Source organism: Oncorhynchus clarkii, chromosome 16 (genome assembly GCF_045791955.1).
Source record: "Oncorhynchus clarkii lewisi isolate Uvic-CL-2024 chromosome 16, UVic_Ocla_1.0, whole genome shotgun sequence".
Lineage (NCBI taxonomy): Eukaryota > Metazoa > Chordata > Actinopteri > Salmoniformes > Salmonidae > Oncorhynchus > Oncorhynchus clarkii.
The window spans coordinates 42,513,089-42,526,878 of NC_092162.1; the positions used below are offsets into that span (position 1 = coordinate 42,513,089).

A 13,790-nucleotide genomic window follows, 5' to 3' on the forward strand; every position below is an offset into this window, starting at 1 on the left:
GTTTAATAGGTGTGGAATAACAGTGTTTCTCAGTCAGTGTAATAGGTGTGGAATAACAGTGTTTCTCAGTCAGTGTAATAGGTGTGAATAACAGTGTTTCTCAGTCAGTGTAATAGGTGTGGAATAACAGTGTTTCTCAGGGACTGACTTTCTCCCTCTTTCCCTGATGCCTGTCATCACTCGTCCAAACGTAAAAAGCTATCAGGCCGTTTCTAAGAGGATGATAGACAGGACAAAAAGCTCCTCAGCGTGTCTGTGTCTGTCTGTTTGCTTGTCCATGTGCGTGTGTGCGTACGTTTGAGCATGTGTGTGTGTGTGTGTGTGTGTGTGTGTGTATGTGTGTATGTGTGTGTCTCTACTCTACTCTACATATAGTCCCGAAGCTGGGGTCAGAGAGATAAAGCATATGTCCCTGGTGCCATGAAGTGCTGTGCTAGGTGGGACTCTACACACGGCAGCAGCCAGAAAGCTTTACAGTGTGTGTGTGCATGTGTGTGCAGGCAGGCAGGGAAGAGCCTACCCGTGTCATGCTTTCGTCCACTTAATACTGCTAGCTGAACTGTTTAGAGTTGTGTTCCTGTTTAAAGCCCAGGTAGCGTCGTCTCTCCTCCCTCCTCATGTCTGAGGAGATATTGTTAGGACTTAGCCGTGAAGGAAATAACATGAAGGGGTTTTCTGAATGTTGTGTTGTTCCCTGTGTTGCTGCTATCATACACCCACCACCATCTGGACTCTACAGAGATATGGAGTCTGAGCTTTTGCTTTGATCAGCATTCTCAGAAGAGGCTAGAAATGCAACCTTTTAGCACAATTAGGAAATACTGGCCCGAAGAGGAACTTTTTTACAAGATGTGTAATGCCGGAAAATTATATTGTAAGAAATTTGTAATGAAGTAAAACCAGTAACTAGTTTCAGTGACAAGTTAGACCTTGCTGTATCTGTATCTGGAAGATGTCTGGTTTAGGTGGTGAAGTTGATCTCCTGGAACATTCTTCTCACGCTGTTCTCTCTTGACAGGCATTGGTTGTTGGCTGTTACAGGGTCATGGTGGGGATGGGAATGCTGGACTGGTGTGTGTGTGTAAAAACAAGGTTATTTACACCATCTCATGGGCACACATCTGTCTGGCTCTGTGTCTCGCTATGATGACAGCAGATGTTTGACTCTCAAGACATGCAGGATAGCTGATGGTGCTCTACGCTACGATGGGATCTTGGAGGCGTTGTCCCAACTCCCCCTGTTCCTACTGATCATTCTGCCCCTGCTGCTAGTCATTGATTGTTCACGGAGACAAAATGTTGGTATTCATCTCCTCTTGCACTGTAAACAGCAGCTGGGCAAACTTAGAGGGGATATCTTGTCTCGGGGCTTCACCATGTGGACTCACCTGTCCTTTGATACCCCACAGAATGTGTGCCTGTCCCTTTTTGTCTGTACCTCCTTTTACATTCTAGCAAGGCAAACGTTTGTCACTGTGAAAAGCCTAATTCAAAAGTAAACATTGGGATTCCAACAATGGGTGGAATGTGTTTTTTCCCCCACCCCTCTCACCACTTTGCCTGAGTGTGTAGCTCCTTTACACTGACAAGGTTGGGTTGGGGGCAGGAAAACTGCAGAGCAGGTCGCAGGGTCTCAGATTATCTGTAGGGAATGATAACCACAAGACAGTGGACTTGTCCCAACTTTTAAGAGGGACACAAAGGTCACACTAGTTTTGATCTTTTTCCTGTTCTGGAAAAATCTAAAACATTTGGCTAGGGCTGGCACGGTAATGGTGTAATCGTGTAACCGATGATTATGGATGAAAATAAAATAAAAATAACCTGCTTAATAAATAGATACATAATAAATAAACAAATAATGCATTGAATATGATGATACAATTATAATAAAATACATATTTTATACTGTATATACAGTACCAGTCAAAAGTTTGGACACCTTCTCATTCAAGAGTTTTTCTTTTATTTTTTGCTATTTTCTACATTGTAGAATAGTAGTGAAGACATTAAAACTATGATATAACACATATGGAATCATGTAGTAACCAAAGAAGCTTTGCACACTCTTGGCATTCTCTCAACCAGCTTCATGAGGAATGCTTTTCCAACGGTCTTGAAGGAGTTCCCAAAGATGCTGAGCACTGGTTGGCTGCTTTTCCTTCACTCTGCAGTCCAACTCATCCCAAACCATCTCAATTTGGTTGAGTGATTGTGGAGGCCAGGTAATTTGATGCAGCACCATCACTCTCCTTCTTGGTCAAATAGCCCTTACACAGCCTGGAGGTGTGATTTGGGTCATTGTCCTGTTGGAAAAAAAATGATAGTCCCATTATGCACAAACCAGTTGGGATGACATATCGCTGCAGAATGCTGTGGTAGCCATGCTGGTTAAGTGTGCAAGTCTCTTCTTATTATTGGTGTCCTTTAGTAGTGATTACTTTGCAGCAATTCGACCATGAAGGCCTGATTCACGCAAGACGCTGGGTCTTCCTGTCCTGTGGCGGTCCTCATGAGAGCCAATTTCATCATAGCGCTTGATGGTTTTTGCGACTGCACTTGAAGAAACTTTCAAAGTTCTTAAAATTTTCCGTGTTGACTGACCTTCATGTCTTAACGTAATGATGGACTGTCGTTTCTCTTTTGCTTATTTGAGCTGTTCTTGCCACAATATGGACTTGGTCTTTTACCAAATAGGGCTATCTTCTGTATACCACCCCTACCTTGTCACACACAACTGATTGGCTCAAATGCATTAAGAAGGAAAGAAATTCCACAAATTAACAAGGCACACCTGTTAATTGAAATACATTCCAGGTGACTACCTCATGAAGCTGGTTGAGAGAATGACAAGGGTGTGCAAAGCTGTCATCAAGACAAAGGGTGGCTACTTTGAAGAATCTCAAATATAAAATATATTTTGGTTACATCATGATTCCATGTGTTATTTCATAGTTTTGATGTCTTCACTATTATTCTAAATAGTAAAAATAAAGATCAACCCTTGAATGAGTCGTTGTGTCCAAACTTTTGACTGGTAATGTATATTTATTTATCAACTTCATATTCAAGTCAGCAAACTTTACCCAAAAGCAGCAAAGTAAAAGTATGCCTAGTTTACATCTAACAACCGATATAAGGAGAGACGAGAGGAGGCAAAACGATGAAGTTTTAGAATTCTTTGTGGAATAAACAGCTGACTGAAGACGGGACTACTGGGCATTCAAAAAGATGAAGCATGTGTTTGAGTCCGTTTCCACGGTAACAAGGACTCTTTACAACTTTATGAAACTTTGTTGCTCCTTGTTTCAGCAAGGTGTTGTAGCAAACAATCTTTGGTTGCCTAGGTAACCCCCCCAACCCCTTCCTACAACAGCAGCACATGCAGTTAGAAGATGTTGCTATCAGAACGATAATAACAAATAACCGTCATCCAAAATCCTATGACCTTCACAGCCCTATGTTTGACTGTTAGTGAAAATGTGATAACTGACACAGCATTGTTTCATGAGGAACATATCAGTTGATGAAGTTTGCCACAAAAAAAAAGGCTTTTGTTTGCCAAAAATGGCAATGTATCGCCCATCCAGAAAGAGAGAATAAGTGAGAGAGGGAGAGAGTGAAAGAGTGAGATATAGGGAGAGAGAGAGACAGACAGACAGACAGAGAGAGAGAGAGAACCCCATCGGACCCCATCCATCCCAAGGGAGTGGGACCGGGAAGCAGGAGATGATCACACCAACGGTTGGCTGGTTGGCTCCAGTGAAAAGAATTGGTGCAGTCAGCGGTTTCCTTTTGAAAAAGGCCCGGGATTGTTGTTGTAGGGTGTTCAGTCAGGGGAGAGAGGATTTGGGGGAGAGATAAAGTTATTTATTAGCCAGAGTCATTTAAACGGGAAACTCTGCCATGATGAGGGCGGATGAAAATGTGAACTGGCATGCCAGGCTGACTGGAAATGCCAAGGGTGGCATGCTGCCAGGGAAGTAGGCAAACCTATAGCTCAGGTTTTGGACTGGTGGGGATGGTACTCACCCAGGGAGAGAGATTAGGGCTCTTTTTTAGCTCATATTTTTAAACTGAGCGAGTAGTCTGGAGACCTTGGGCAGTATCATTAAGACATTATCAAGATGATCAGGGGTCAGATTATCTGTTTAGATTTTTCATGTCTTCAGTTAGATTTGTATGGGTTCTTTGGGTCAGTAATGTCCTTCCACAGAGATAGACTCAGGGTGGCTGGTAGCCTAATGGTTAGAGCGTTGGGCCAGTAAGTGAAAGTTTGCTGGATCAAATCCCTGAGCTGACGAGGTAAACATCTGCTGTCCTGCCCTTGAGCAAGGCAGTTAACCCACTGTTCTCTGGGGGCCGAAGACGTGGCTGTTGATTAAGGCAGTCCACGAACCTCTCTGGTTCAGAGGTTCAATGCGGAAGACACATTTCAGTTGAAAGCATTCAGCATTCATTCCCCCTTTCCCTCCCCCACTATTGAACTATTATCAAATTCTTATACCTTTCCCCTCTTCTCCAATTGCATTTAACAATCTCTTCACACCTTGACTAAATCAAGGAACACCTTCTGATCACCCCCCTTTCAGTGATTTCTACTCCACTGTGAGGATGTTTTGACTAGCCCAAGAGGTAACAATCTTTCCATGACAAAGTGCTTTCTGATCCTCTGTTGAGGGCCCACTATAAAGCTCTCCTGCCTGCCTGTCCTGGGCGGATGGAGTTTAAAACATATTTGAACCGATTTGTGTCATCTAACTATTCTGATATCAACCTCAACTAGCCACTGGTTTCAAGACACAGTCACCTCCAAAATGATTAGCAAACTTAATGAGTATAAAAAATACTGTATAACATAAATAATACACATGAGCAAAATTTTAAGAATTATATTATTTCATACTAATACAATTGTTCAGAGAATAAGATTTTGCTTAACCAATTGTGAGCACTCGAAGGGTGGGAAAGGCCCACTTTTTGGCCCCACCTGGTGGCCAAATGACTCGTTACAAGGTGTGGCAGCTCTCCATAGAGGCTTAATAGACTGCAGCTGCACACCTTGCTGCAATTAGGGCTCCAGCAGCACATAGGCCATGCAGGGGCATTCACATGGCAGAGAGGTGTGAGGAGGATACACTGAAGCTCTGTCGCAATTGTTGCACCAGCCAGAAGAATTGAACCCCAATAAGATTAAGGTTTGAATCACTCTATACCCTGGGGTAAAAGAAGGTCTTCCCCAGTATTTAAGTTTACTTTAGTTATTGAATTAAATGGCCTGTGTTTGTTTTGTAGCATTTGCCATGTTTGAGTGAGAACTTTATTTTGGGACATGAAGATTCCCAAAGCTACATGTTAAGCCTTTTGAGTTAATAAATCCCCATTTGAGAACTGCATTTCCTTGTCTGACTCTTTGTTTTGCACTACATTGCACGTGGCACACCTCTACCTGTAGAGTAATAAAAAAAAGATAATGGCACTCAGGCTTTTTCTACAATGTTTCATGAGATTGGACAACACCTTTTGGAGGGATCATTAGACCATTCCATACAGAATCTATCCAGATCCTTGATGTCATTCAGTCTGCTTATGGACAGCCCTTGTCAATTAATATCAACAGGGTTCAAGTCTGGAGACTGATGGCAATTGCAAAATGTTGTTTTTTGTGGTCACTTAACCATTTCTGTGTGCTTGGGGTCATTGTCTTGCTGGAAGATCCACTTGTGGGCAAGTTTCAGCCTCCTAGCAGAGGCAACCAGTTTTTTTTGGCAAAAAACGTCCTGGGACTTGGTAGAGTTCATTCTACCATTGACCTTAACCTCTTGAGACTAGGGGGCAGTGTTTGGATGAATAACGTACCCAAATGAAACTGCCTATTTCTCAGGCCCAGAAGCTAGAATATGCATATAATTGGCAGACTAGGATAGAAAACACTCTAAAGTTTCCAAAACTATCAAATATTGTCTGTGAGTATAACAGAACTTATATTGCAGGCGAAAACCTGAGGAAAATCCAATCAGGAAGTGCTGTTTTTCTGAAACCTCTCTGTTCCATTGCCTTCCCTCCATTTAAAGGGATATCAACCAGATTCCTTTCATAGGGAAAGGAATCTGGTTGATATCCCTTTAAATGGAGGGATGGAGGGCTTCCACATGGTGTGAACAGTCTTTAGACATAGTTTCAGGCTTTTATTCAGAAAAATGAGCAAGAATGATCACATCGTGTCAATGGATAGCTGTGTGTCCCCAGAGTTTTGCATTTATTTAACTAGGCAAGTCTGTTAAGAACAAATTCTTATTTTCAATGACGGCCTAGGAACAGTGCCTGTTCAGGGGCAGAACGACAGATTTGCACCTTGTCAGCTCGGGGGTTTGAACTTGCAACCTTCTGGTTACTAGTCCAATGTTCTAACCACTAGTGTACCCTGCCTCATGCTCAAGCAGCTTGGAGCAGACCTTTTCTCTCTCTCTCTCTCTCTCTCCTATTGAAAAGGCTACTGCTGCTAGCTGTTTGTAATGTTTTGTCTGCTGAGAGAGATGTCCTCACATAAACGCTTGGTTTGCTTTCGCTGTAAAGCTTTTTTGAAATCTGACACGCCAGGTGGATTAACAAGCTAAGCTGTGTTTTGGTCTATTGCACTTGTGATTACATGAAAATTAAAAATTTGTAGTAATTTAATTTGAATTTGGCGCCCTGCAATTCGGCGGATGTTGACGAAAATGATCCCCGCTAAACGGGATGGGTGCGCCAAGAAGTTTTAACAAGGGCCCCAATATGACCAGTGGTAAGCAAAACCGCCTGATAACATCAAAGATCCACCACTATATTTTACAGTAGGAATGAGGTTATTTTCTGCATTTGTATAATCCTTTCAATGCTGAACCCACCACTGGTGTGTGTGTGTGTGTGTGTGGCCAAATAGCTCTATTTTAGTCTCATCTGACCATAGCACTCGGTTCCAATCAAAGTACCAATGCAGTTTAGCAAACTCCAGGCGTTTACATTTGTTTGCTCTCAAAGGCTTTTTTTAATGGCAGCCCTTCCAAAAAGCCTATTGGCATGGAGGTGCCATTTTAATTGTAGATTTGGAGACTGTGACCCCCAAGATGTGACCAAGTTCTGCCAACTGTGGCCCTTGGACTCACTTTGTATTGGGGACAAAATACACTTGCGTCCTTTGCCAGTCATGTTTACCACTATTCCAGTGGTTTTAAACATGTTAATAGTGGTGATATTTTTGTTGTACCAATTGACTGGTTTATGAAAGTAAACCACCATTTGTCTTTCATTTGAGTCTTTTGCCTTTCCCCATGGTGATGGATGAAAGGGATTGTACATGCTTGTTTCTTCATTTTTATATTCCAGTGAAACAGGAAGCCATGGAAGGCCACAATAGTTCATTCAACTTTTTAAAAAGTAGAATGTTAATGGAGATTTTAATTTAGCTAGATTTTATTTATTGCAGTCCTTAGGATGCCAATTTTTAAATGAATATAATTAGCGAATTTTTTGGGCATAAATTATTCTGTATTTCTATTATGTTATACGGTCTTTTTTGCTCATCAGTTTTTAATATATCTGAGCGTGACAATGGGTGCCCCCCTGTGGGTGCCCCACTGTCGACCATGATTAGTACAAGTTTAGACAGCTGGCTAGACTAACTTACCAATCTAAAAAACAACAAAAAAACAAATTGCTGACATGGGCTAACAAGAGCTGATGCACAACCAAATTTCAAAATTGTACCACTATTCTAACTTGCTACAGTTATTTTTTTGTGGGAAGGGTTGAGCCATGGGTCTACAGGACTGCCAGTTACCCATCCCTGACCTAGATAATGAATGTTAAAGCTCCCAGCCTCACACCATCTCAGGTTTTGTTTTTCCTTCCACTCCCAGGCCCTGTATAATGGTCCTGCTGGGTGTAACCTAACTAACCTGGGCTTACATCCCAAATAGCACCCTATTCCCTATATAGTGCTACTTTTGACCATAGTCCTATGAGTTATAGTGCACCAAATAGGCAACCTGGGTTGCGTCCCAAATGGCACCCTATCTGGAGACATGAGACTTCAACCCCTATAAATCTCTTAAGTAGTGTTGTGTGTGTGTTTTCTGTCTGCAGGTGGCTCAGAGCTCCAAGGTGTGGGGAGAAGTGCCACTGCCCGAGGACCTGGATTCATCAAGGACTGTTCTCCAAAGATCTCAGCGCTTCCTGGACGATGACGAGGACTTTGCTGCCGATGAAGCATCAGGAGGTGGGGTCTAGGGTCAACACAGCTGGATCGCAAACAAGCTTTCTTTTCATAGACAAACTTTTATTTATGATATTTTAAGATCATGATTATAATACTATACTGTACAGAACTTCATACTACCTCTGAACTGTTCCTTACAAAACTGCAAACAATGTTAACAGTGGTGAACCATGGTGAATCCATGGTGAACCTAACTGTTTACTGTAACTATTATCTCCACCATAATCCCCTGGGTACACAAGAGTCTGTAATACCTACATGCTTCAAGCAGACCACCACAGTCTCTATGCCCACGAAGACCAAGGTAACCTGTCTAAATAACTATCGCCCAGTAGCACTCACATCTTTAGTCATGCAATGCTTTGAAAGGCTGGTCATGGCTCACATCGACACCATCAGCCCAGACACCCTGGACCAGCTCCCGTTGGCATACCGCCCCAACAGATCCACAGATGATGCAATCTCTATTTCCCTCTCCCACCTGGACTAGAGGAACACCTATGTAAGAATGCTGTTCATTGACTATAGCTCGGCGTTTAACACTATAGTGCCCTCCAAGCTCATCACTACGCTCAGTACCTTGGGACTGAACACCTCCCTCTGCAACTTGGATCCCGGACTTCCGGACAGGGCGCCCCCAGGTGGTGAGGGTAGGCAACAACACATCCGCCACACAGACCCTCAACATGGGCCCCTCTGGGTGCATGCTTAGACCCCTCCTGTACTCCCTATTCACCCACGATGGCCACGCATGACTCCAACACCATAATTAAGTTTGCTGACGACACGACGGCGGTTGGCCTGATCACCAACGACGACGAAACAGCCTATATGGAGGGGGTCAGTGACCTGTAAGTGTCATGCCAGGACAAAAACCACTCCCTCAACTTCAGCAAGACAAAAGGAGGGCCGAGCACGCACTCACCCACATTGATGGGGCTGTAGTGGAGCTGGTCGAGAGCTTCAAGTTCTGTGTCCATGTCACTAAGGAATTATCATTGCCCACACACACCAACACCTCTTTCCCCTCAAAAGGCTGAAAAGATTTGCAATGGACCCTCAGATACCCAAAAAGTTATACAGTTGCACCACTGAGAGCATCTTGACTGGCTTCCTCACCGCTTGGTATGGCAACTGCTTGGTATCCGATCGCAAGACGCTACAAAGGGTAGTGCGTATGGCCCAGTACATCACTGGCACTGAGTCCCCTGCCATCCAGGACCTCTATACCAGGCGATATCAGAGGAAGGACCTAAAAATTGTAAAGACTCCAGCCACCCAAGTCATACACTGTTCTCTCTGCTACAGCACGGCAAGCGGTACCGATGCAACAAGTCTGGAACCAGCAGGACCCTGAACAGCTTCTAACCCCAAGCCTTAAGACTGTAAATAGTTTGTTAAATTGTTAACCATCAGCTACCCGGACTATCTGCATGGACCCTTTTTGCACTAACTCTTGACTCATCGCAACTGCTACTGTTTATTATCTATCTTCTTACATAGTCACTTTATCCCTGCCTATATGTACATACATATGTGTACATCAATTACCTTGTACCCCTGCATATCAACTCGGTACTGGTGCCCCGTGTATATAGTCAAGTTATTGTGTATTCATTGTGTATTTATTCCTTGTGTTATTTTTTTTCTATTTCTCTCTGCATTGTTGGGAAGGGCCCGTAACTAAGTGTTTAATTGTCAGTCTACACCGGTTGTTTAACCAAGCATGTGACAAATACAATTTGATTTGATTTGACCCTGCTGCACTTCAGACGTATACATGTATGTTCCACCTGTCAGTAAATGAATGAGTCCTCCCTAGTCCTCCCTGGGCCTTGAGCTATGCTAACATTCTGACCACACCTATTTTATCTTCCCCATAGATCTGCCCAGTGGAGAGGAGGATGGAAGCACGCCAGAACCCACAGTGGTGACTGAGATCAGCACAAGTAAGAACCCTGAGCCCTCAGCCCTGAGCATAACACTCCCTGCACTCTTGGAAGATAAACCACATGGTGGGGCTAAAAATAGATTCTAATAAACAAACACACATCCCCCACCAGGGTTGCCTCATTTAAATGGCCACTTGTCCCATAGATGTGTACAAAACATTAAGATCACCTGCTCTTTCCATGACATAGACTGACCAGGTGAATCCAGGTGAAAGCTATGATCCCTTATTGATGTCACTTATTAAATCCACTTCAATCAGTATAGATGAAGAAGACGAGACAGGTTAAAGAATGATTTTTAAGCCTTGAGACAATTGAGACGTGGATTGTGTATGTGTGCCATTCAGAGGGTGAATGGGCAAGTCAAAACATTTGCCTTTGAACTAGGTATGGTAGTAGGTGCCAGGCTCACCGGTTTGTGTCAGGAACTGTAATGCCGCTGTTCTTTTGTTCCGCTAAGTTTTGCGTGTGTATCAAGAATGGGCCACAACAAAATGGGCCACAAGGATATGCAGCCAACTTGACAACTGTGGGAAGCATTGGAGTCAAAATGGGCCAGCATCCCTTTGGAATGCTTTTGACACCTTTCAGAGTCTATTCCTGGACAAATTGAGGCTGTTCTGAGGGCAAAGGGGGGGGGAAATCGTATTACTGCCACACTACTACCGTCTGTAAGCTGTTAGTGTCTTAACAACTGTTTTTTTGCTGAGTTTATATTTATTTAGCAACTTTCCAAATGTTAAGCACATTGCTTCTCTTTACAACAGGAGTATAGCCTACCTGGCTGGCATGAAAATGAACCAAATCTTAGTCGCACACCTCATGTAGTCTAGGCCTATATGTTTTGATAACGTTTGTATCACTAAAACGGCCAAATAACTTAAAATGAAGCACATTATTCCGCTTTACAACAGGTGTAGAGCCTAACTGGCATACATACCCAGCATTCGAGTTTCAAGCTTGGGGAAGATCATTTCCACCATAAAAATTACCTTTCATGACCGCCACAGCCCTACGGTGACACACTCAATATTAGGAAGGTATTCCTAATGTTTTTTTATACTCAGTGTACATGATTATCTACAGTATCCACACAATGGTGGTCTTTTAGACGAAACTGATGATTTGTTAAACACCACCTCATTACATAGAGGGTCTTCCACAGCTAAATTTACTGGCAGTGGAATTTCACTCCTTGCTTGTTGAAACGTTTCTGTGAGGGCCTTATTTAGTCGATCTATGGAAGAGATCACTCGTCTGTGGTGTCTTCCCCCATCTGTGATTGTGGGTTCCGCTGAGTGTGTGTGTGTGTGTGTGTGTGTGCGTGCGTGCATGCGCTTGTTTGAATGCATCCAGGAGAAACTGTCTGTTAGTCTGTCTCTGGATGGTGTCCCCCTCACATCCGGCTGCGCCATCTTTCACAGGGCTGAGTCTCTGGTCATAACACAGGGAGGCAGATTTTTGCCCGAGATGTAAACATTCACATGTCTTCCTTTCGTCCAATGGCTGAGGTGAAAACACAAGCACATGAAAGAGAAGATAAACAATCCAGAGCTGAAGGAAACATCACCAACACCTTTGTTTTGCATTCCTCAATAGATACACACGGCGCAGCTTAATGTGACCATGCCCCTGAGTAGGGTACAGCCATAGGGTACTCCCATGTAATTAGCTTAACTTTGGCGGGATCCTAAGCAAACCGCTGACACTTTTTCAGCAGCCTCACGTGTCGTTATTAACATACTTGGCTGTCACAACAACAAATGATTTTCATAAATACTTATTCTGCCCCTCAAAAATGTGTTGCCCGACCTGCTTAACACTGGCAGTAAAGATAGTATAGCTGTCCCGTTAAACTTACATCACTGTTTGTTTACCTCTAGCATGTTTTGCCAGTTAGCTGGCAATATCCAAATGCAGATGAATATTATAGCTGTTACTTGGATGGATACAGCTCACTAGTCCTTACTACAAGCTAACTAGCAAACTTGAATTCACCCTCTCATCTGACACATGTAGGAATAAATCACGTGTGAAAATGTTCACTTGAAAAAAATATCGTGTGACGTTTTCAGACACAAAGTTTTTTTTTTTTTTTTTTACATGTACATTTTTCGGATCTGAACAAATCCCATGTGAAAACCAAAACTGTACATGAGTCAGATGTGTGGTTTTCGGACACGTGTGAAGTTTTACATACATTTCTCACATGTAAGTGTTTCACATGACACGTGGTTTCCCAACATTTCACGTGATAGTCTAAGTTTCCCCTGTGTGCTTTTGTATCTGGCGGGATTAAATCCTGGGTCTCCCAGGTCTCCTTGAGAACCCAATGTTTTGACCATTATGTTGATTGTTCAATTCAAAATAGGGCTGTCAAATGTAATGTAAAAAAAAAAGTCAAGTTAATAGCAAGGATTTGCTGTGATTAATCACGTATTCGGAATTTGCTCAAATTGAGCGAATTTGAGATGTCAATATTCTTGTAATTCTTTTTATATAGAACAACTTGATTTTTGTCCAAATTAACAGTTAGCAAAATGAGGTGAATTGATAAAGCACACTTTCTTTAACCTCAATGTCAACTTTTGACATCGCATTGTTGTTTTTAGCTGTATATAGATGATGTATTTTCGATTTTCAAGGCTTTCCTACAATGTGATTAATCAACAACAAAAAATAAGTGAGGAGTGAGGATAATAACATGTGATCACCTTACATGTAAATTGCAAGTTCCCATGTGAAAAACAATCATGTGAAAATCACATTGGCAGTTTCACATGTAAGAACTCCAAATGTGTAAATCTCACTTTCACATGTGAAAAACAATGACATTGGAAGAAGCGAAAAGAACAGAGAAGTGGCTTATTTTTATTATGTTTTCTGGTTTGTACGCATGGTTACGTTTTCAAAATCTATAGGTTACATGTTTAACTAAACTGTGACGAGTTTTCTGGTCATTTTTATGTATCATTTAATTGTTTTGACCGAGTGAAAAACAAGAGAGATTTTCAGGAGTGTAGACAGGCTAAGTATATCTAGCTAGTTCACTTTTATATGCAAGTCAATGAGAACAAGATGGCGTTTCGGATTGATTTGTTTAAATATCCGTTATAAATGTTTTTGGCTCTTAAATGGTTTTATTTTTACAAATGAGGGCTCATATTGAGTGTATTTGCATGTGTACATTTGAACCTCGCATATTGATATGTATTTTAGAAGGTTACTTTTTATGACATTTGTATCTAATGGTCGCATGCTAATTGTTAACCGCTAGCTAGCTTAGTGATAGGCGATAGCTAGCCTTTCATTTCACCCTAGCTAGCTAGCTTCTGTTATTGTTATGTCCAATGTTTTTTGTTCCATTTAATCTAAAGGCCAAACAGGGATTTTAATGTATTTTAAAATGTGTGAATGCGTTTGCTTTTGGAAGGAATGTGAAGAGATACTGTTCTGCAAAGAGATGATTTTTGAAATAGGGCTGTCAGAGTTAATCAGTTAACTCAAATTCACTTTTTGTAATTTTAGTGCACTGTAAAAAAAAAAAATGTGATTAATCACATTGTCTGAAAGCGTTGAAC

The 13,790-nt window shown here is 42.1% G+C and overlaps 1 protein-coding gene across 1 annotated transcript in view; it reads left to right on the plus strand.

Moving 5' to 3' along the window:
* LOC139368502 (basement membrane-specific heparan sulfate proteoglycan core protein-like) overlaps nucleotides 1-13,790 on the plus strand; it is a 159,128-nt gene that overhangs the window by 40,607 nt on the left and 104,731 nt on the right. The window contains exons 2-3 of the mRNA XM_071107471.1: nucleotides 8,125-8,257; nucleotides 10,141-10,206. Of these exons, the coding sequence (XP_070963572.1) occupies nucleotides 8,125-8,257; nucleotides 10,141-10,206 (199 nt within the window). The remainder of the gene's footprint in view (nucleotides 1-8,124; nucleotides 8,258-10,140; nucleotides 10,207-13,790) is intronic.